Raw genomic sequence first — 18,459 nt, 5'->3', positions numbered from 1 at the left:
TACTATTTAGATAATCATCAAATCAACATTTAAAGAAAGAATCGATTCACCGATTACCTTTCAGATCAGAGACGATAGACTAACAAATTACACTAAAAGTATTATAGCAGAAGGAAAAGGAAACCTTTCTTCCGGAAAGATTAAATTCAATATCAATATCCAACTTGGATTATCATTAAAAGATAGGAATCTGGATAACTCTATAGTTATTCAATACAAACTAGATCGAACAGATTTTATGGAAAAATGAAATCATCCTTTCTCTATAACTTATCAGATCAATTATGCATTAACAAATAATTATCATAGTCTAAATTTCAGGAACAAAGATATAATCGAAATAGATGATTTTTTTAAACCAGTAATATGTTTAAAATCGGATTATGTCTGAATCCAAGATTACGTCTGAATCCAAGATTAAGAATACTAGAACCACCATATCTACTATTCAATACTGAACAATCGGACAATAACATTGAAAAAGATTATTCTAAATTAAGAAAAACGATATCACAAATCAACAGTCTTACCAGATGAATTTGAACGAAGATTTTATTGAAAAACTATCCGTACTAAATCTCGAAAGTCTAGCATGTTTTGATCATTTTGAACAATTATTAGTTGAAACAATAGAAAATATATTTAGAGAACGAACTAATGGACCAATATCACGAAATGGTTTAATGAAGAAAATCGAAAGATAAAAATGATTAGTGCAATATTTAATGCAATAAGAGAAATAATAAGAGATATTATTGACGAATAAAATAGAAAAAATATATAAAAAAATATTGAATTATTAGATACACCAGTACGACATTTCGAAACAGTAGACAGTTTAAGAAGAATGCAATATTTAATAGAAAAAAAACAAATTAATAATACAATTACAGAACTAAATAAATTAATCACAATGAAAGAAATAAAAATTGAATACTTTAGGAAACCTCGTCAAAAGATAATTATAACGGACATTGGCTCCCATTTTTAGAAAAAACATTAAACTGGATAAAAAAAACATTGAGTTTTTTTCAAAAACGAATTAAAATCTTCTGAATAAAATAATAATAAAAAACAATTATTATATTCAAGGATAAAATTGGAATTATCAAAATTACGAGGTCACCATTGAAGTACAATCGACAATCGACTAACAACCTTTAGCCTTGAAATTCCAAAATAGTCCTTCCACCAAAAAAACGCTGCGTCTCATTAACTAATACTTTTACTCAGCCCAGAGCCTCTTCTTGGTTCAGAAATTCCTGATGTTTGCCAAAAAACCTTAACAGATTGTCTCAAATATTCATATTCAGTTTAATTTTAAGTTTTGGATAAGATTTGAATACATACTTGCTAATTAAACATAGTAAAAAAAAACAGCTTCACAGATAAATATTTTTTAAAGCAAAAAAGACATATCAATGGCAAAGGTTATGAATAAAAAAACCTTCTTTTATGAATTTAAATAATAAAGAAAATCTCCCACGTTTTTTTTTGGTTGAATGTGAATAAAAATCTCCCGCGTTTTTTTTTTATAAGGCTACGTTTAATTAGCAAGTATGTATTCAAATCTGATCCAAAACTTAAAATTAAACTGAATATGAATATTTGAGACACAATCTGTTAAGGTTTTTGGCAAACTCCCGCGTTGTTTAGGACAAGACAAAACGAAGCTCCGTTCATGGCGTCTCTGTCTCTGTCGGACGAGGCGGAGGTGGAGGAGAGAGAATACGGGCGGCATATATCGCCATGCTCATCAACATCCTCACTTTCCAATTCGCATACACCATCGGAGTCGTACGGAAGAAATCGGTCTTACACTTGTGAAGATTCTCAAGCGCCAGAGCCTGATATGCCCTCACGACACGATACTGTCGGAGAAACAGGAACCTGTAAGCGTTGTCGAGATCAGACTCCACCGATCTGTACGCCTTCTCGCACGTCACGAACTCTTCCCTGTCCCTCGGATCCCTCGCCTTGGGAATGAGCGAGCTTCTGATCGAATCGAGCGTCTCTATCGCTTTGATCCACGCGTTCGCGGCTGTCAGCCGCGCGATTGTCGCGATCCCCGCGCGTGATGACGGCAACGAAACCGTGATCGAGGAGTTGCAGAACGCGAAATCGGTAGTTTGGCAGCAGATTCTGGCGATCAGCGTTTGCGTTTTTGGGTTGGGGACGACTGCGTTTGTGAACGGAAACGCGACGACGAAGAAGATGGCGATGAAGGGAGACATCGTTCATCCACTCACTCACACCGTCGTCCAAGTGTTTGATGGAATATGGTTTTTATACATTATTTCTTTATTTTTTTTATAATTTCTCGATCTAAATTATGAATCTTTTGGTGTTCGTTGGATGTATTTAATTGTACGTCACTCAATTTCTTTTTTTGGATGCATTCATGATTCATCAATGGTGGTGGGTGAGGAATTCGTTGATCACGTACAATGATTTGCGTTCGAATGAAGTATATAACATATGTAATTTGTAATTTAATTCATACGATTAATCATTCATTTAATTAGAACATTACCATTTGACGCAGAAAATAAAATTTTCCCTTTTAATTAAAGGGTAAAACGGCGCCGTTTTCGGTGAAGCTAAACCCTCCAAGCAAACAACGATCCCATCACTCGGGGTTTAAACCTTGAAGCCTGAGCGTTTGATGAAATCGGGTACAGTTTCATCGATCTGCCATGTTTGGTGTGAGAAGTTTTTGCAATGGAATTCGAAATTCGAGGTGTGGAAAAATCTGGAATCATTCTCTGTCTCTGGACCTCTCTAGAAACTTCCGAGCTGAGCTCTCGAAGACGACGACGATGAAGGCGGCGGCAGGGAAGCAGAAGCGGGTTGGGACCCACAATGGAAGCTTCCACTGCGACGAAACCTTAGCTTGCTTCCTCATCCGTCTCTCCCCCAAGTTCTCCGGTGCCCATATCGTCCGTACCAGAGATCCCCTGGTACCCTACCCTACCATCGTTCACTGTTTAATCTGTGTCTCGCTGTGTGAATTTTCTGGAAATTTTTCGAAAATATAAGGAAATATCAAGTCTGTAAATTTGTGGTACCCATAATACCTGTATGTATAAAACCATTGAGAAAATACAATCTGGAATTCATTCCATAGTGCAAGTACTAGATGTGAATTTACTTGCAATGCTATTCGGTTGAAATGGCCAATGAATAGTTAAGAACATTTAGCGTCAAAGCCAATATTTTTCTGTAAGTTTGGTGGGTGGGTTACGTCTATCCCTATCGGATCCGGCTTTTGGTGAAGTGGTTGATGAATTTGTAATGTGGTTCAAAAAGGTATTAGAGACACTTGATGCAGTTCTTGATGTGGGAGGTGTCTATGATCCAAAAACTGACCGATATGACCATCATCAAAAGGGCTTTACCGACGTGTTTGGCCATGGATTTAACACTAAACTCAGCAGTGCCGGCCTTGTCTATAAGGTAAAGAGCAAAAGACCCTTTCTTGTGCTTTTGGGGAATGAGTGGAAGGTGTCTTGATATCTAATCTATTAGATATACAGTTGTATTTCAACAGAATGAGAGAGAGTGAATTGTATCAGTGTATGCATATGTTACAGTTGTATTTAAGTTGAAGTTAAGAATGAATAATACCCGAGAAAAGTTTCATCCCCTGTTTTCGTTCTGCTTTCTCTCACTAAAACTTTTCCCAGATTTCTCCTGATATAATCAGTTTTCTTTTTTTGGTGTTATAGCACTATGGCTTGGAGATAATCGCTAAGGAGCTGCAACTTGATCAGGGACATCCCGATGTTCAGCGATTGTTCCTCGCTATCTACAAAAATTTCATCGAGGTATTTATGTTCTTTCTATTTAAGCCAGCGTATGTTCTTCGTTTTTTTTAGTAAACTATACATGTACAGAACAAGCTGAATCATCAAAGTAATGGTATACTGTTGAAGAATGTAAAGACCCTCAACATTTTGCAAAGTTAGATATTTCAGTTGATGTTATAGACTGTTAGTTACATTTTGAAAGTTGGAAGTTACTATGCTGTATCGCTCAACTCGGATCTAAGGTAAGCAGTGATGTATTATTACAACAGGCTGTAGATGCTATTGACAACGGAATCCATCAGTATGGCACTGACCAGCCTCCAAGATATGTAAACAGTACGAGCTTGGCACATAGAATTGGGCGTTTGAACTTAGACTGGACCGAACTCGATCAATCTGCCGAGAAGGAAGACGAGGCCTTTCACAGGGCAATGGAACTTGCTGGCTCAGAATTCTTGGAGGTTCTTAATTATTTCTATATCTCATGTAATTTCCTAAGATCTTGTGGTTCTTGTTCAAGGTTCCTCCATGGCAAATAATGGTGCAACTCGCAAAAAGCAAAACCGAATGACTGAACAAATTTTACCCGATAAGCAAACTAGAGAGATGTAGAATCTTGATGATCAAGGAGACTGAACCAACACCAAACTAGAAGCTTGCTTTGATGGTTACACGTACATGAAACAACGAACTGATTCTGTCTCCCCTGTTTTAGTAGAATTGATTAGTTATGGAAGTTATTTGGTCTTTACATATGTTTATTTACCATTGTAAATACTGACCTCTGTATTGACGGGGGTATGCATCTAAATGGGTTCTCCCTTCTGATAGTGTGTGCATTTTCACGCGAAATCATGGTTACCTGCTCGATCAATTGTCAAGGAGTGTATTGCAGAGCGGCAGGAGGTAGACTCCAGTGGAGAAATAATGGTTCTGAAGAAACAGTGCCCGGTAAGTGATAATACCCCTTTTATTTAACTTCCAAATTACTGATAAATTTTTTTATTTATTCTGATAATGCGGCTTCAAGTCTTAAGCATACAGCCTCGTACTCTTGTACATGTATGTTTCTCAGAATGTCATTATATTTTTCTTCCTCTGAGTAAAACCTCGCATTCCGGAGAAATTCTCACTTCCAGAACTGTGAACTTTCCATGTCAACAAACAGAGGAATATACTTCGTGATAGTTTATATGCATATTGACCATAGAATGTGTGTGTGTGTATATATATATGTATGTGTGTGTATAATGAATGCATCATTTAGGCCGCTTATCCAGTGTAGTCTATACTCTATAGTTATAATCTACCTTCAAAATTGCAACTTCTACAAGGTTTCTTCTTCTTCATTCATGATCCAAACCTTGTTACTTGTGGGGATTCATATTTGGTAAAAGGAAAAGTTTCTAAGAAATACATGCATATATAAATTGCGTGCTTGTATATACGTGCAGGAACGGACGATCGTTAATGTTTTTCTGAGTTTTCTTTTGGAAATTGACAGTGGAAGCTCCACATATTCGAGCTTGAGGAGGAAATGAAGATAGATCCTCCCATCAAATACGTTCTTTACCAGGTAGATACCTCATTTGTTTCTCGACGGATATCTGTCTAAGTTCATTACATGAAAACCCATTGATGAAGTTTCTGGTTATTCTCGTGCTGCGATCATGTAGGACGATAGAAGCCCAAACTGGAGAATCCAGGCAGTGGCGGTTTCACCAGACAGATTTGAAAGCCGGAAAGGGTTCCCGCTTTCATGGAGGGGCCTCGAGAACGAGAAGCTTTCGGCCGAGACATCCATTCCTGGCTGTGTTTTCGTCCATATGAGCGGTTTCATTGCTGCAAACCGGACCTATGATGGAGCTTTAGCAATGGCAAGAGCCTCTCTCATGTCCTAAATACTACGGGGTCGGTCCGGTTATGCTTGGTTTCTGGTACGGTTCTATGTAAAACCGATGATGGGTTGGTGCAAACCAGACATGGCTAACACCTAAACGGACTGATGACATTGGTTGGTACTGTTTCGCTTCTCTGTGAGATAGAGAATCGGTTTAGGGATCATTAGTGCAAACTAGATCCAGCTCGGCTTGGTTTGCGATCGGTTTTTGGAGCTAACCGCTGATCGGTTTAGCACATTCATTTTGTAAACCGAATGTTGACCCGGACTGTAACTGTAGCGATTTGGTTTTTGTTTGACAGAAGATGTTTACCATGTCATCATTTATTCTTCACAGATTGGATATTTGTAGTATCCAGATTGGATATTAAAATCGAGGTGCACCGGTGTACCATTACCGCGAAGCAGAAGATAAAACCTTCTATCGTCTTGGTTCGGTACAATTACACACGCTCTCTCGCTTCTCTCTCTCTCCCAGTGGCATTTTCTTCTTCTTCTCCCCTCTCTCTCCTCTGTAGCTGCGACTTTGAGACAAGCAACAATGGAGGTTTTCTACTTCTTGGTGTTTGGAGCCATGGCGGCTGTGGTAGCGGTGTTGGAGCTGAGCAAGACGAACAAGGATCGGATCAACACTTCCGCTGCCTTCAATTCCTTCAAGAACAATTACCTCCTCGTCTTCTCCCTCATGATGGGTACGTTTTCCGGCATCATTGCATTTATCCGTTCAAATTATCTCGAAATCTCCTTTCACTCGTTGTCGCTCATTTGGTCTGTGAACCTCTCTCTCTGTGCGTAAGATCTTGTCCGTTTTTTGGTCTCTCCTTATGTTAGTTTCGAGCTTTTAGACCTGGACCTGTTCTATGCATCATTGGAGCCTGTAATTTGATTACTATCCCTGTTGTGGATCAGATCTACGTAATAGGAGTATTTGTCCTTTTGACGTCCGGAGTGAGACGAGAGTACATGAATCGGTATTTCATTTTTTGTTTCATCAATTCGTCTAGGTGTCGTATTCTTCTGGTGTCATAGGCCGAATCAAGACGGACTTTAAGTGTTAAATAGGTTTTTCTCCCCTCGAATCAGACGTTCGATCATCACGTCGTGGATTGAGGATTTCAGGAGAGGTTGATGGAATATATCGGGCTGTTTTCAGTTTAATCTATTGGACTATTTTCTTGGAATTTGATCGGTTGAAGGGATGGGAGATTTCAGCTGAAATTGATAGAAAACTTTGGAAGCACATGCTGAGGCGAAGTATGTATGTAATTTTTTGGAAGTCAAATATCCCTACTCTTGCTGATACACTTGTATGTACATGTTACTACAGCTGGAGACTGGCTTCAGGGTCCATATGTGTATTACCTTTACAGCACTTATGGTTTTGGAAAAGGAGATATCGGGCAGCTGTTTATTGCCGGTTTTGGTTCATCAATGGTGTTTGGAACAATTGTGGGATCTCTGGCCGACAAACAGTGAGACATTTTCTCTTTTAACTTGATATCCGTGTGATCCAAGGAGAATTCCATTGCTAAGGGAAATAATATCTTTGTGTATTTGGATTCAGGGGACGAAGGAGGGCGTGTGTTACATACTGCATAACTTACATACTTAGTTGCATCACCAAGCATTCTCCTCAGTACAGAATTCTGATGGTTGGCCGCATCTTGGGCGGTATTGCAACATCTCTCCTGTTTTCATCATTTGAGTCATGGCTCATTGCTGAGCACAACAAGGTCAGCATTTGCCTTTTTTACTTCTCTTGCATTTCTAAGTATGGACTAAATGCCTTTTTCAGGGGTGATTCATGAACTGTTTATTTGCTTGAGTGTGATTGCTGGTCTGATATTTTGTTGGATTGGACTGCAGTTTCCCTCTGAACCAAGACAATATCTCGATTACTCCACATTTATTTTATTTCAATTCCCCTGTGGTATTTCATTTCAAAAGTTACTGGAGAGTGTCCTTTTTGGGGATTCAAAATATCTAGAATTTCGGAATTCATTTGTGATCTCTGTAGAAAATTGTAGGATGAAGAAATAAAAAAATTACAAACATGTGGGTGATTCAATTAGTTTTGGTCATGACCTAATTGGAGATCTCCCTTTTCTGAATGTGTAGAGGAACTTTGAGCAACAATGGCTGTCATTGACATTCTCTAAGGCTGTTTTCCTTGGGAATGGTCTGCTGGCTATTCTCGCTGGATTGTTCGGTAATCTACTTGTTGACACTTTTTCTCTCGGACCTGTTGCGCCCTTTGATGCTGCTGCATGTATTCTTGCAATTGGAATGGCCATCATATTGGCAACATGGACTGAGAATTTCGGAGATCCATCTGATAGTAAAGATTTGCTCACCCAGTTCAAGGTTGCTGCCATAACCATTGCTTCAGGTAGGTTGATGATAGTTACATTAAAAGTGGAGTCTCATTCTACTTGATATATGAGATCATATCAAAGCACTTTCACACGTGACCTTCTCTCGTGTAAATTTATTTCTGTTTCCGGTTTTCAGATCTCACATATTACATTCTCTTATGCCTCAGACGAAAAAATCGCACTACTGGGAGCCATTCAATCTCTGTTTGAAGGATCGATGTACACATTTGTTTTCCTGTGGACGCCAGCTCTCAGCCCAAACGACGAAGAAATCCCGCATGGATTTATATTCGCGACGTTCATGTTGGCTTCGATGCTGGGAAGCTCACTAGCCGCTCGTCTCATGGCACGCTCGTCTCCTAGAGTCGAAAGCTACATGCAAATCGTCTTTCTAGTCTCTTCTGCCACTCTTCTCCTTCCCACCATAACAAGTGTACGTCTTCAAACTCTTCCGCTTTTACTATTATTCCGCTTCAGTTGACATGATAATATCATTCGGAATTGAGGCACAAATGGCATGAACTGGGATTTAAAAGAGGGCAATTTAACCAAGTCAATAAGGAAGTGGTAAAAATCCAATTCAGGTGTTGGTGAAGCCGAGTGAGGTGAAAGGGGGAGGAATGTCGTACGGAGGATGCGTTCAACTAGTGGGATTCTGTGTGTTTGAGGCGTGCGTGGGGATATTCTGGCCGTCGATAATGAAGATGAGATCTCAGTATATCCCCGAAGAGGCAAGGAGCACCATCATGAACTTCTTCCGTATTCCCCTCAACATCTTTGTATGCGTCATCTTGTACAATGTAAGCAACGAATGCCCTCGTCTATACATGTATACATGTATATATACTTTTTTAGTATAACTGTTGTGATGATTTTGTTACGATGGCAGGTTGATGCGTTTCCGATAACGATAATGTTTGGGATGTGCTCAATCTTTCTCTTCGTTGCGTCGATATTGCAACGTAGGCTTATGGTAATCTCCGACAAGCCAAGTACGTTTCTTCCCTCCTCAGACTTCACACTGGCTGGTTGCTTTCGTTGTCAATCTTCATATGTGATATAAAAGTTTTGGGAGAATCGAAGAGAATAAACCGAACATTTATGAAACAGAATTGTTGACCAAAGAGTGGTTTGCATGTTTCTTGGTTTCTCTTTCTTTCAGAGACAGAAGATTGGATTCCAATGAAGGATAGGAGCTCAGAAGCTGAACCACTTAACCTCTAATGGAGCTGGAACCCAATTCCTAAACTTTTGTTTTTTTTTTCTCCTTCTCTTTTTAAATTTTGTTGATGTTGTCCCAAAAAAAAGTGCACTTGTCAATTTTCTCTCATTCAATTCTCCATATTGCTAGTAATTGGAAAAGAAACACAGTACATTGTACACTTTTTTTCTTTTGGGTTTGGGTAATGATATAAAAGTTGGTCTCTCCATAAACTGGGGTTAAAAATGCATCCTCGTCTCTTCACCGCATTCCGTCATAATCCACTCTAAAAATGAAGAGAGAGAGAGAGAGAGAGAGAATGACTTGTTCCAAAAGTTAATATATATTTATTCCGACAATTTGCAAGTCAATTATCAGTACATGGAAAGTTTTATCTGCGACGGTAATATAATATAAAGTTATATAAGCTAATAGGTATGCAATGGAAAGATGCACAAACCCCGTCCATGATAATTTAATAGAGTTATGGTTGGAGAGGTTGCGAATGTTTTAAAAAGAAAAAAGGAAAATGAATTGGGTGCCAAGGTGGAGGAGTTTGGCACGAAAAATATAAAAATTGCTGGTAGTTGAGAGGTGTAAAGATTTCATCAATATCGATTCTTATTATTATTCACCTCGCACAAGTAGCAAGAATGAAAATGTGTTATCATTTGCACGGATGGGCATTGTCAATTATAATTTGTCATGCATGAATTAGAAACACTATTTACATAACACGACGAGAAGTAATTTGCATTATAATATTATAAATAAATGAATAATAAGTCATAAAAGATCTTCACCTTCAAGCTTCTCCTCCCTCTCTGTATATTAATCTATACATTCCCAATTGAATCTTTCACGTTTTCTGATACATAAACCAAACCAATGGCCAGAATCCCGAATCCTCTTCTCATTCTCTCGGCCGTAATCTCCGTAACATTAACTCCATGCTCCGCTCAGACATGTTCTAACTACAAGTTTCAGAGCGGCCATGTCTTCGAATCCTGCAACGACCTCTCTGTCCTCGATTCCTTCCTCCACTACACCTACGATTCCTCCGCCGGTATCCTCAAAATCGCTTACCGCCGCACCAACCTCTCGCCGGAGAATTGGGTCGCTTGGGCCGTCAATCCGACATCCTCCGGCATGGTCGGCTCTCAGGCCATCGTCGCTTACCCGAAAAACGACGGCTCCGTCCGGGCATACACGTCGCCGATCGGGAGCTACTCGACGACTCTGCGAGAGGGTGGTCTGAGTTTTAACGTGTCCGGGGTGTCTGCGAGTTACAAGAACAGTGAGATGGTTGTGTTCGCGAATCTGGAGATCTCCAAGATTGTGGGAAGTGATGGGTCGATCAACACGGTTTGGCAAGATGGGCCTTTGTCTTCGTCTGGCAACACTCCTCTCTCGCATCCGACCACCGGAGAACATGTTCAGTCCATGTCTTCTCTCCTTCTCAAACCCAACGTGAGTTACTCTCCCACAATTGTTTTTCTTTTCATGTTAGAGACTATATATATATATGTATGTATGTATGTATGTGCAGACTCATATCACGAAAGATTTGATTCGAATTGCAGCGCTGAAGGGTTAAAAGGTGTAAAAACGAAACGTTCATGCCACTGTGGACGTACGAATGGTGGTCGAGAAGTCGTGGAGATACACAAATAATATGAAAATAAAACCACGATTAGGTGGGATCCAAAAGGCTCTATGTTGTGGGGATTTATTGGAAAAAAAATGATGATATTATGATTTGATTCTATCTATATCTGAAGCATATTATATCAATTTGGAATTCTACTATTAACCTAATGAATTAAACAATATGTATACATGCTCAAAGCGATCCGTTGTACCAAATTCAACCAAATCTAATAATTTATTACGGAAATAGAAAACAAATTACCCAAAAGAATGTGCAAATTACAAATATGTAACGGTGAGTTCCAATACTCAGGGACAAGACAAGACACCAAAGTTCAAAGACAAGATACAAAAAATGAGTATGAAAGAAAAATAATCATTCATTCAACTTGCATACTTCCATAAACTTCTGCACAGCGTTATGGTACTGAGTTCCCTGCAAGAAAATAAAAAGATATGCAAATGTGTCAAGAAGCATTTTTTTTGGGGGCCAACCCTTAGAAAAGCAAATGGGGTGGGGGGGTGTATACCTCCCAATAAAGCTGGTGGCAGTTCATGCACTGCCAGAATTCCAAATTCTTGTTAAATAAGCAGTTGGGAATTCTTTGGAAACCCTTTGCTGCTTCAATGGCCTCTTCAATGGTTAGAGGTTTCTGAATAAACTTCCCGTTGCATTTCGTGCATCTCGACATCAATTGATCCTCTTTGATCTTTAGCTGGAAAGTCTCTATCACCTGTAATGAAATTCATCACCATTCTATTTGACATGTTGACAACTGAAACACTTGAAGTAAAAGTACAATGTAGTGGGGGGGGGGGGGTTAGTTTAGTTTTCAGAAGTAGGCCGAATCAAGATATTAACCTAATGAATTAAACAATATGTATACATGCTCAAAGCGATCCGTTGTACCAAATTCAACCAAATCTAATAATTTATTACGGAAATAGAAAACAAATTACCCAAAAGAATGTGCAAATTACAAATATGTAACGGTGAGTTCCAATACTCAGGGACAAGACAAGACACCAAAGTTCAAAGACAAGATACAAAAAATGAGTATGAAAGAAAAATAATCATTCATTCAACTTGCATACTTCCATAAACTTCTGCACAGCGTTATGGTACTGAGTTCCCTGCAAGAAAATAAAAAGATATGCAAATGTGTCAAGAAGCATTTTTTTTGGGGGCCAACCCTTAGAAAAGCAAATGGGGTGGGGGGGTGTATACCTCCCAATAAAGCTGGTGGCAGTTCATGCACTGCCAGAATTCCAAATTCTTGTTAAATAAGCAGTTGGGAATTCTTTGGAAACCCTTTGCTGCTTCAATGGCCTCTTCAATGGTTAGAGGTTTCTGAATAAACTTCCCGTTGCATTTCGTGCATCTCGACATCAATTGATCCTCTTTGATCTTTAGCTGGAAAGTCTCTATCACCTGTAATGAAATTCATCACCATTCTATTTGACATGTTGACAACTGAAACACTTGAAGTAAAAGTACAATGTAGTGGGGGGGGGGGGGTGTAGTTTAGTTTTCAGAAGGGAACTCACTCGAACAAAATTATTCAGTCAAATTCTTAAAGACCGAATAATTCAGTAAAAGAGCCAGTTCCCGGATCTTCATATTAGGAGTAATTTTTTTTTCCCCGTACCTCGAGTAGCTGCTCGTTTTTTAGAAGGCTCTTGACTCGATATATCTGATTCTTCCCCAAGTACTGGTGTCTTGATAGTTTTGCATCCCTTGTCAAGAGAACTCTGTTTTCTCTGTATGCTTGATCAAGCAATTCCCTGGCATTATAGCAAATTAAGGGGGAAAACAAACAGTGGAACCCACATCACAGAGAATAAGTTTCATTATATTTTTGGGAAAAAAGATACCTTGGTTCCGGCTTCTTCGAATGTGGAACTGCAGCATCTATTCCCACACACCGTAGATGTTTGGCCAAACCTTCAACCTATTATGCAGATGTTTCATAAGCTTTCGATTTGATATGGGAATTAAAATTAGCAGAAGATAATTCAACGCATAAACAACGAAACTGTTTGAGGTCAAAATCATGATTGCCATCCACTGAAATCATTACAAGTCTACACTACACTCTCATGTGAAAGTCGGAAAAGATTTTCAGCCAGTGTGCAAGTTAAAGAAGAAATGCAACAGAACATATTACAAGATCATAAAAAGGAAATGCCGAATCCAGAGAGCTGTTTTCCTCTCATTTCTGCTTCCAATGCCAAAATTCAAGTTCAGTAAATTCAAGAAATGCAAAAGTGCACAGCAATGAATCTGATTACCATCACATCCAAGAGAAATTTTGGGCAGCCATCACCACCCAGAGATGCATCCCATGGTGGAGGGCCTTGCCAATCCCCACAACAGGACAACTGCTTGTCTCTGTCCACAGTATTCGAAGCGACACGCCTTCTTGCTTTCCTTTTGGAGTTCTTTGGTCGAAGATCAGATTCCTTCAACAAAATCCTTTCTCCATACCTCCTGACAATCTTCAACAGGATTTCATCCATCGGCATGGTATTTCGGATTGATTTTCTCGAAACCACTCCATTGGCAAGGCTTTGACAACTTTCGGATGTTGCTCTGATTACATCTAAAGCCTTGCAAATTTTAACTGTGACTATAGTATTCCCATGATTTGATATCTCAAGAATTTCTCTTAGGCCAACATTCAAGTCCGAAGAGTCCAGCTCTGTGATGCCATCTTCAACAAGCTTGGCCTTGAATACAGCAAATATTTGGAGCAAGCAGTGAGCATCTGTAGCAGCGTATAGTTTCTGCGCTTCTGTAAGAGGGCGAAGTGACCAATCACTACATTGTAGTTCCTAAAGAAGAGACAACCTTGTTAAAAGGCCTCATCAAGAATAAATTTCTCTAGAACTGCCACCAACATTAAGAAAACAGAACAGGACTAGAACTAGAAGGAAAAATTACAAACTCTATGAGGGTTAACTGCCTTTGCGTTTCCTATTCAATTTCACCCTATACACCAAAGTTGCACCTACATGAAACATTATTTTTCTTAAATAACAAGTGAAGCATGAAAAATGCCTAGATTCTCCATGATATCGAACTTTATGACAACCCATAAAAACAAAAGTCCAAAACAGAGTTACAGAACACATGCCATAGGGTAAGGACTAAGGAGCGATCCAAACCTTCTCTTACGTTATTCTATGCAGCTATAGACGACAGTTCCTCTCAGTAATAATGCCCTAGGTTTTGACCAGACCAATAACTCCATTCAGAGAAAACAGAGACAAACCTTTGACAATGAAACACCAAGCACTTCCTTACAAATAGCTGCCAAGCTCCTGATATCTTTTGGTGCCTGCCTACCAATCCGCTTATGCTGTAGGTGATTGTATATGCTTGTGATGTCCAAGTAGGGCTTCACCTGTTCAACATTAGCAAGCAGATCCAATAAGCATGTCATTCTTACATGAGTTTACCGGGTGAAGCTGCATGCTTGAAAACGATAAAGGGCTTCAATTTACAGATAAACTATATATTATTCATCCATATATTTGCACCAAACATGCTCAAAATGCAATAATTCTCGAACCTAACAATAATACAAGAGCTATAAAAATTGAAGTTTAGCCAACCGTTCAATCATATCTACATAGAAAGTAATCCAAACACCACTCCTACCAAAAACTTCTCTTGCTGGGAATTGCATTCAAATATGAAAAATTGGTGAAACCAATCAGTTTCCTACATTTCGACAAACAAAGATTCCAGATTACTGTCAATGGGAGATGAGCAAGCAAGAGCTTTATGAACACACACCAATTAACAGTTCGCATAAGTCCAAAGTATAATTTAAATGGGTGTAAACTAAAACTGAAATTTCAACGAGATTTGCAGAATTTCACTGCTTCAGCACATTTTCTCGGTCTAAAAAAGGAAGAGGAAAGTAGCACAAGAAATTACCTCGTGGAATCCACTTTCGCATCCTCGCTGAGTAAATGTAGAGGACAAGTAAATCAAATCCTGCTTGAAACGGAACCCTAATTTCAGCACATCCGGCGACACGAAGGCGTCCCGCAATAGCTCCCACACGGACGGGAGAGGAATCAAGGTCAGGTCGATGAGGAAAACAGCCGAATCATCATCCGAGTCGTGGCCGAGTCGACAAGCGACCTGGAGGAGAGTGACGGTTGGGAACGACGAGGAAGGGGAACGAAGGGGCTTCCATTCGGCATCGAATGCGACGATCGGAGAGCGAGTCAGGAACCGAGTCAGGCTAGTGAACTCGGGCGAGTCGGTGGAGGAGACCAGATAAATCTTCAAATTGCAATCCATAAGAGAAAAGGGGAGGAGAAGACTTTTGACTTTTTTTTCCAGTATAATCTTCTCTGCATGTTTTGGGATATTTACTGGGCTTGGGCTTGGGATTTGTACACCGGTCAAATCGATCGGTTTTCAAAACCGGGTCTTGGTTTAATCATTGGCTGTAGTTTTCAATTATAATGGACATATATATATCTTAACTGAATAGGTTTTTGAGGTTACAAGATAATTACAATGCGAACCGATAAAATTAAAGCTTTCAATGAATTTTTGAACTAAAAAATTCGTCTGAAAATATTCATATTACCAAATAAACCGGTCCATACCAAGAAATAGTGCGTAAAACTGGCCTGTAACAGTAGCGCCATATAACACAAGCCCATATGGCATTTTTCAGCGCGCGAACGCTCTTCATTGGCCGATATACACCTTTGCATTTGTACTCTAAGTCTATCTCTGCTCGGAGCTTCTGATCAGCAGAAAAATCCGACAATGGTGGTGCTTCGCCGAAGAGGAACCCAGGCGCCAAACCCTAGGGCCGATCCTCCACCGTATGCAGCGGCAGATTCTGGTGACTCCGAATCCAATTCCGATTCGGGTTCGGATTCGGACACAGTCTGCGAGGAGTGCGGATCCGAAGAACTACCTGCGAAGCTGCGTCTCTGCGACAAATGCGATAGAGGTTTTCATCTCTTCTGCCTCAGTCAAATCCTGGTTTCTGTTCCTAAAGGCCCCTGGTTCTGCCTTCCTGCTCTAAGCACAGGTTGAGGTTCTCCCCAAATGTAATGCGTCTCCTTTTTATTTGCTTAATCTGATTTTCTGAAAAAAATTATCGCCTTTTTTTTATAATTATGCAATTTGTGAGCTTAGGATTCGATTCTTACAGATTCCGTTTCTGGGTTTTTGAGAATGTTCTGAATTTGATTAGAATTTGGAATTTCTTGGGTTTAGGGTTTACTGTGAATTGCGAAAATACTGGTTTGGATTTGAAGTAATGGTGCCTTGGAAAACTTCACTGTGATTCTATTAGTTGCAATCATTTCCAAATGGTCGCTCATTGTCTTGAAGAACTCCCTAACCATTGGTACGAATTTGTCATGTGAAAACCACTTGATTCAACTGCGTATTCATGGGATTTTTACACTCAGAATCTGTGCCCTAGCTGAAGTTTGTATTCTTTCAGCTTTCCCTCTTGTTCAGACAAAGATTATAGACTTCTTCCGGATCAAACTGTCATTTGACTCATCTCAGATCTCGGATTCAGGTAAAATCGATTTTGGGTCTTCATGTTTTCATCCTATTAGATCTTGAAATCCCCATTCCATTTTAATGGAAAAGGGAATGTTAATGGGAAGTGGCAATGTCTGAATAGTATCAGGAAGAAGAGGAGGAAGGGCAGCGATTGTCCCGATCAGAAGCGAAAAATTAACGCAAGGTTTTAGCAGAAAATTCTCTGCTTTATCCATCATAGCTTCAGTTTATTAAATAAGAAAGGAGAGAAACGGATCGATCACTTACGTGATCCTACAAAACAGGAAACCAAGTGAAAGTGGAGATCAAACCCTGTACAAGTGGAAGACTGGGTCATTCCAGTTTCATTCGAGGTGGTGGTGGTCTATGGGTTTAATCAGCATATCTTGGGATTGGTTTCTTGACCCCAACCGGCCTACAGGTGCCTATAACCGGATGAGATGCGTCAAGCAGTTTGGTGGCGATGAAGACGTAGAAGAGAAAGCTTCTTCCGTTCAGCCCAAGCAAAGGTCTTCAGAGGAGACTCGAGCAAATGACGACTCTTTGCCACTTCCTTGAAAACCTCAGACACAGAGTTCAGCAATGAGCTCTCAACTATCAGCCCAGCATGGCTCCAAGATCTGCAAACCAAGCTGATCTTGAGAAAGGCGGCGTGCAGGTACGGCTTATTACATGTTTTAATTGGATTGTGATTTGTGAGTCATCCTTCATTACAAGCAAACAGCTTGCCGTTTTGGGTTTTGCAAAAACATGGTTGAAAACCATTCGATGATATCTGTCCAGAGAAGACACGGAGACCTTGAACCTGTGCAAGAAGATGATGGGCCGAGGGGAATGTCCACTTCTTGTCTTTGATCCTCGCGAAGGGTATGCAACTTTTGTCTGGAAAGTTTCACAAAAAATGCAAGATGTATACTTTTTTTTTTATGTTGTGTTGAAATAGGAATTAGTCTAAATAAAAGATGTGCAGTACAACATGCATGCATACAAATCCAGACCTGAATTAGACCCAAATGAGACCTTAATAAATATAAATATTTAAAATATAGAAACAAAACCAAATCTAAATATTACGTAATCTTCTCAAATCTTCTCCATATCTCTTTATAAGATCCACATTCACGATATGAATAAAACCGAAACCAAAGCTGATTGGTAATGAAGTTTAAAACTTGTTGAAGTGGTAGAGGCGGACAAGTTCATAAAAGAATCAACCATACTCAGTAAGACTGGTTCAGAGACTAAACTGAATTCTGTGTCTGTAAAGTAAGTTCATGGGCCATGTTGTGATGATGCAGGGGAAGGTCGGAAGAAGCAGAGTCTGAAATGCGTGAACGGGGGAGGAGCTAGGGTTCTTCTCGTAGCGAATAGAGATATACCGAAGGGAGAAACGATGGTGTTGTGATTACTCCTCCATGTTTGATTGTCCAGCAAGTTACAGCAAATGTCAAACTGAAAACTCTGCAGCAAACCCACATTGGATCACTCAATGTCTGATTCAATTTCTTGGTTTTTAATTTTGGATCAGAAAGGACAAAAGTTGGATGGATGCTTACTGCTGTGATCCACTATCAATGTTGGTCAGAAACAAGGCAGGACCACAAAACATAAGACATAAGAGAGAGGGGGAGGAGCATAGTATGGTCCAAACCCTAAGGGCTGAGCATTCAACACAGTAGCTGGAAGACCCCTCCCCTCATCTGATTTGAATGTCCCACTCTCACCAGACCTATCTTTTTCTTTTTTGGTTCTTTTTCATTTCAAGTAAATATCTTGAATGATTGATTAACTGTTTTAAGTTGATCCATTGAATTAATTTGGTTAATCCTTTTTTCTTATAGAAAAATTAGAAGAATAATGCATGAATTTGTCAAATTTACTAAAATAAAATCGGAACTAATTTTTTTTTTGCCAAATAAATCTTGAATCCACCTAAATTTTAGTATTTTCCATACATAAATTTGAAT

At 39.5% G+C, this 18,459-nt stretch overlaps 6 protein-coding genes and 1 long non-coding RNA gene across 14 annotated transcripts; 4 read left to right on the top strand and 3 right to left on the bottom strand.

Annotated features, from left to right (window-relative positions):
- Positions 1-1,166: 1,166 nt before the first annotated feature.
- Positions 1,167-2,273, bottom strand: LOC104814943. Its single transcript, XM_010543195.2, has one exon. It carries the CDS (start codon positions 2,232-2,234, stop codon positions 1,680-1,682), a length of 555 nt encoding a protein of 184 aa, XP_010541497.1. The 5' UTR covers positions 2,235-2,273; the 3' UTR covers positions 1,167-1,679.
- A 360-nt stretch (positions 2,274-2,633) lies between these two features.
- LOC104814942 (UPF0160 protein) lies at positions 2,634-6,045 on the top strand. 2 transcript variants are annotated; one of them, XM_010543193.1, is made up of 7 exons: positions 2,634-2,960; positions 3,310-3,456; positions 3,729-3,827; positions 4,079-4,270; positions 4,641-4,760; positions 5,314-5,385; positions 5,486-6,045. In XM_010543193.1, the coding sequence occupies exons 1-7, from the start codon at positions 2,697-2,699 to the stop codon at positions 5,708-5,710; spliced, it is 1,119 nt and encodes a 372-aa protein (XP_010541495.1). In that variant the 5' UTR covers positions 2,634-2,696; the 3' UTR covers positions 5,711-6,045. The 2 variants fall into 2 exon arrangements, with proteins under 2 accessions (XP_010541495.1, XP_019058258.1); XM_019202713.1 differs by having other exon boundaries at positions 5,264-5,385; positions 5,486-5,578.
- A 109-nt stretch (positions 6,046-6,154) lies between these two features.
- On the top strand, positions 6,155-9,535 carry LOC104814941 (molybdate-anion transporter). The gene is made up of 8 exons (XM_010543192.2): positions 6,155-6,401; positions 7,037-7,181; positions 7,274-7,442; positions 7,828-8,098; positions 8,252-8,517; positions 8,669-8,884; positions 8,974-9,076; positions 9,247-9,535. Exons 1-8 carry the CDS (start codon positions 6,251-6,253, stop codon positions 9,306-9,308), a joined length of 1,383 nt encoding a protein of 460 aa, XP_010541494.1. The 5' UTR covers positions 6,155-6,250; the 3' UTR covers positions 9,309-9,535.
- Positions 9,536-10,115: 580 nt separating this feature from the next.
- On the top strand, positions 10,116-11,057 carry LOC104814939 (cytochrome b561 and DOMON domain-containing protein At4g17280-like). The gene is made up of 2 exons (XM_010543191.2): positions 10,116-10,755; positions 10,869-11,057. The coding sequence occupies exons 1-2, from the start codon at positions 10,174-10,176 to the stop codon at positions 10,872-10,874; spliced, it is 588 nt and encodes a 195-aa protein (XP_010541493.1). The 5' UTR covers positions 10,116-10,173; the 3' UTR covers positions 10,875-11,057.
- A 94-nt stretch (positions 11,058-11,151) lies between these two features.
- LOC104814940 lies at positions 11,152-11,728 on the bottom strand. Its single transcript, XR_772021.1, has 2 exons — positions 11,466-11,728; positions 11,152-11,371 (listed from the first exon to the last, which is right to left on the bottom strand). It is a non-coding gene; the product is annotated as an uncharacterized LOC104814940 (long non-coding RNA).
- A 121-nt stretch (positions 11,729-11,849) lies between these two features.
- Positions 11,850-15,282, bottom strand: LOC104814937. Its single transcript, XM_010543190.1, has 7 exons — positions 14,882-15,282; positions 14,211-14,342; positions 13,228-13,770; positions 12,811-12,887; positions 12,585-12,720; positions 12,164-12,367; positions 11,850-12,069 (listed from the first exon to the last, which is right to left on the bottom strand). Exons 1-7 carry the CDS (start codon positions 15,251-15,253, stop codon positions 12,010-12,012), a joined length of 1,524 nt encoding a protein of 507 aa, XP_010541492.1. The 5' UTR covers positions 15,254-15,282; the 3' UTR covers positions 11,850-12,009.
- A 373-nt stretch (positions 15,283-15,655) lies between these two features.
- On the top strand, positions 15,656-18,317 carry LOC104814936 (histone-lysine N-methyltransferase ATXR6). Of its 7 annotated transcripts, XM_019202678.1 has the most exons (8): positions 15,656-16,004; positions 16,425-16,505; positions 16,614-16,676; positions 16,777-16,845; positions 16,914-17,150; positions 17,276-17,359; positions 17,791-17,938; positions 18,021-18,317. In XM_019202678.1, the coding sequence occupies exons 1-5, from the start codon at positions 15,734-15,736 to the stop codon at positions 17,048-17,050; spliced, it is 621 nt and encodes a 206-aa protein (XP_019058223.1). In that variant the 5' UTR covers positions 15,656-15,733; the 3' UTR covers positions 17,051-17,150; positions 17,276-17,359; positions 17,791-17,938; positions 18,021-18,317. The 7 variants fall into 7 exon arrangements, 4 of the variants coding, with proteins under 4 accessions (XP_019058223.1, XP_010541490.1, XP_010541489.1 ...); XM_010543188.2 differs by having other exon boundaries at positions 16,620-16,676; positions 17,791-18,317; XM_010543187.2 differs by having other exon boundaries at positions 17,281-17,359; positions 17,791-18,317.
- The last annotated feature ends 142 nt before the right edge of the window (positions 18,318-18,459 follow it).

The sequence above is a fragment of the Tarenaya hassleriana genome, unplaced genomic scaffold (genome assembly GCF_000463585.1).
Source record: "Tarenaya hassleriana unplaced genomic scaffold, ASM46358v1 Cleome22, whole genome shotgun sequence".
In the NCBI taxonomy this organism is placed as follows: Eukaryota; Viridiplantae; Streptophyta; class Magnoliopsida; order Brassicales; family Cleomaceae; genus Tarenaya; species Tarenaya hassleriana.
This window is presented reverse-complemented; position numbering and strand designations above follow the sequence as displayed.

Bases quoted from the DNA above. Each gene is read 5' to 3' on its own strand.
- LOC104814943 (XM_010543195.2), bottom strand. From the start codon at position 2,234: ATGTCTCCCTTCATCGCCATCTTCTTCGTCGTCGCGTTTCCGTTCACA.
- LOC104814942 (XM_010543193.1), top strand. From the start codon at position 2,697: ATGTTTGGTGTGAGAAGTTTTTGCAATGGAATTCGAAATTCGAGGTGT. The intron at 4,271-4,640 runs GTTCTTAATTAT...CCCTTCTGATAG, and splicing joins CTGGCTCAGAATTCTTGGAG to TGTGTGCATTTTCACGCGAA. The intron at 5,386-5,485 runs GTAGATACCTCA...GCGATCATGTAG, and splicing joins TCAAATACGTTCTTTACCAG to GACGATAGAAGCCCAAACTG.
- LOC104814941 (XM_010543192.2), top strand. From the start codon at position 6,251: ATGGAGGTTTTCTACTTCTTGGTGTTTGGAGCCATGGCGGCTGTGGTA. The intron at 7,443-7,827 runs GTCAGCATTTGC...CTGAATGTGTAG, and splicing joins TCATTGCTGAGCACAACAAG to AGGAACTTTGAGCAACAATG. The intron at 8,518-8,668 runs GTACGTCTTCAA...AATCCAATTCAG, and splicing joins TCCTTCCCACCATAACAAGT to GTGTTGGTGAAGCCGAGTGA.
- LOC104814939 (XM_010543191.2), top strand. From the start codon at position 10,174: ATGGCCAGAATCCCGAATCCTCTTCTCATTCTCTCGGCCGTAATCTCC.
- LOC104814937 (XM_010543190.1), bottom strand. From the start codon at position 15,253: ATGGATTGCAATTTGAAGATTTATCTGGTCTCCTCCACCGACTCGCCC. The intron at 12,888-13,227 runs GTAATCAGATTC...TCTGCATAATAG, and splicing joins AATTTCTCTTGGATGTGATG to GTTGAAGGTTTGGCCAAACA. The intron at 12,721-12,810 runs GTATCTTTTTTC...CTATAATGCCAG, and splicing joins TCGAAGAAGCCGGAACCAAG to GGAATTGCTTGATCAAGCAT.
- LOC104814936 (XM_010543187.2), top strand. From the start codon at position 15,734: ATGGTGGTGCTTCGCCGAAGAGGAACCCAGGCGCCAAACCCTAGGGCC. The intron at 16,005-16,424 runs GTTGAGGTTCTC...GTATTCTTTCAG, and splicing joins CCTTCCTGCTCTAAGCACAG to CTTTCCCTCTTGTTCAGACA. The intron at 16,506-16,613 runs GTAAAATCGATT...ATGTCTGAATAG, and splicing joins ATCTCAGATCTCGGATTCAG to TATCAGGAAGAAGAGGAGGA.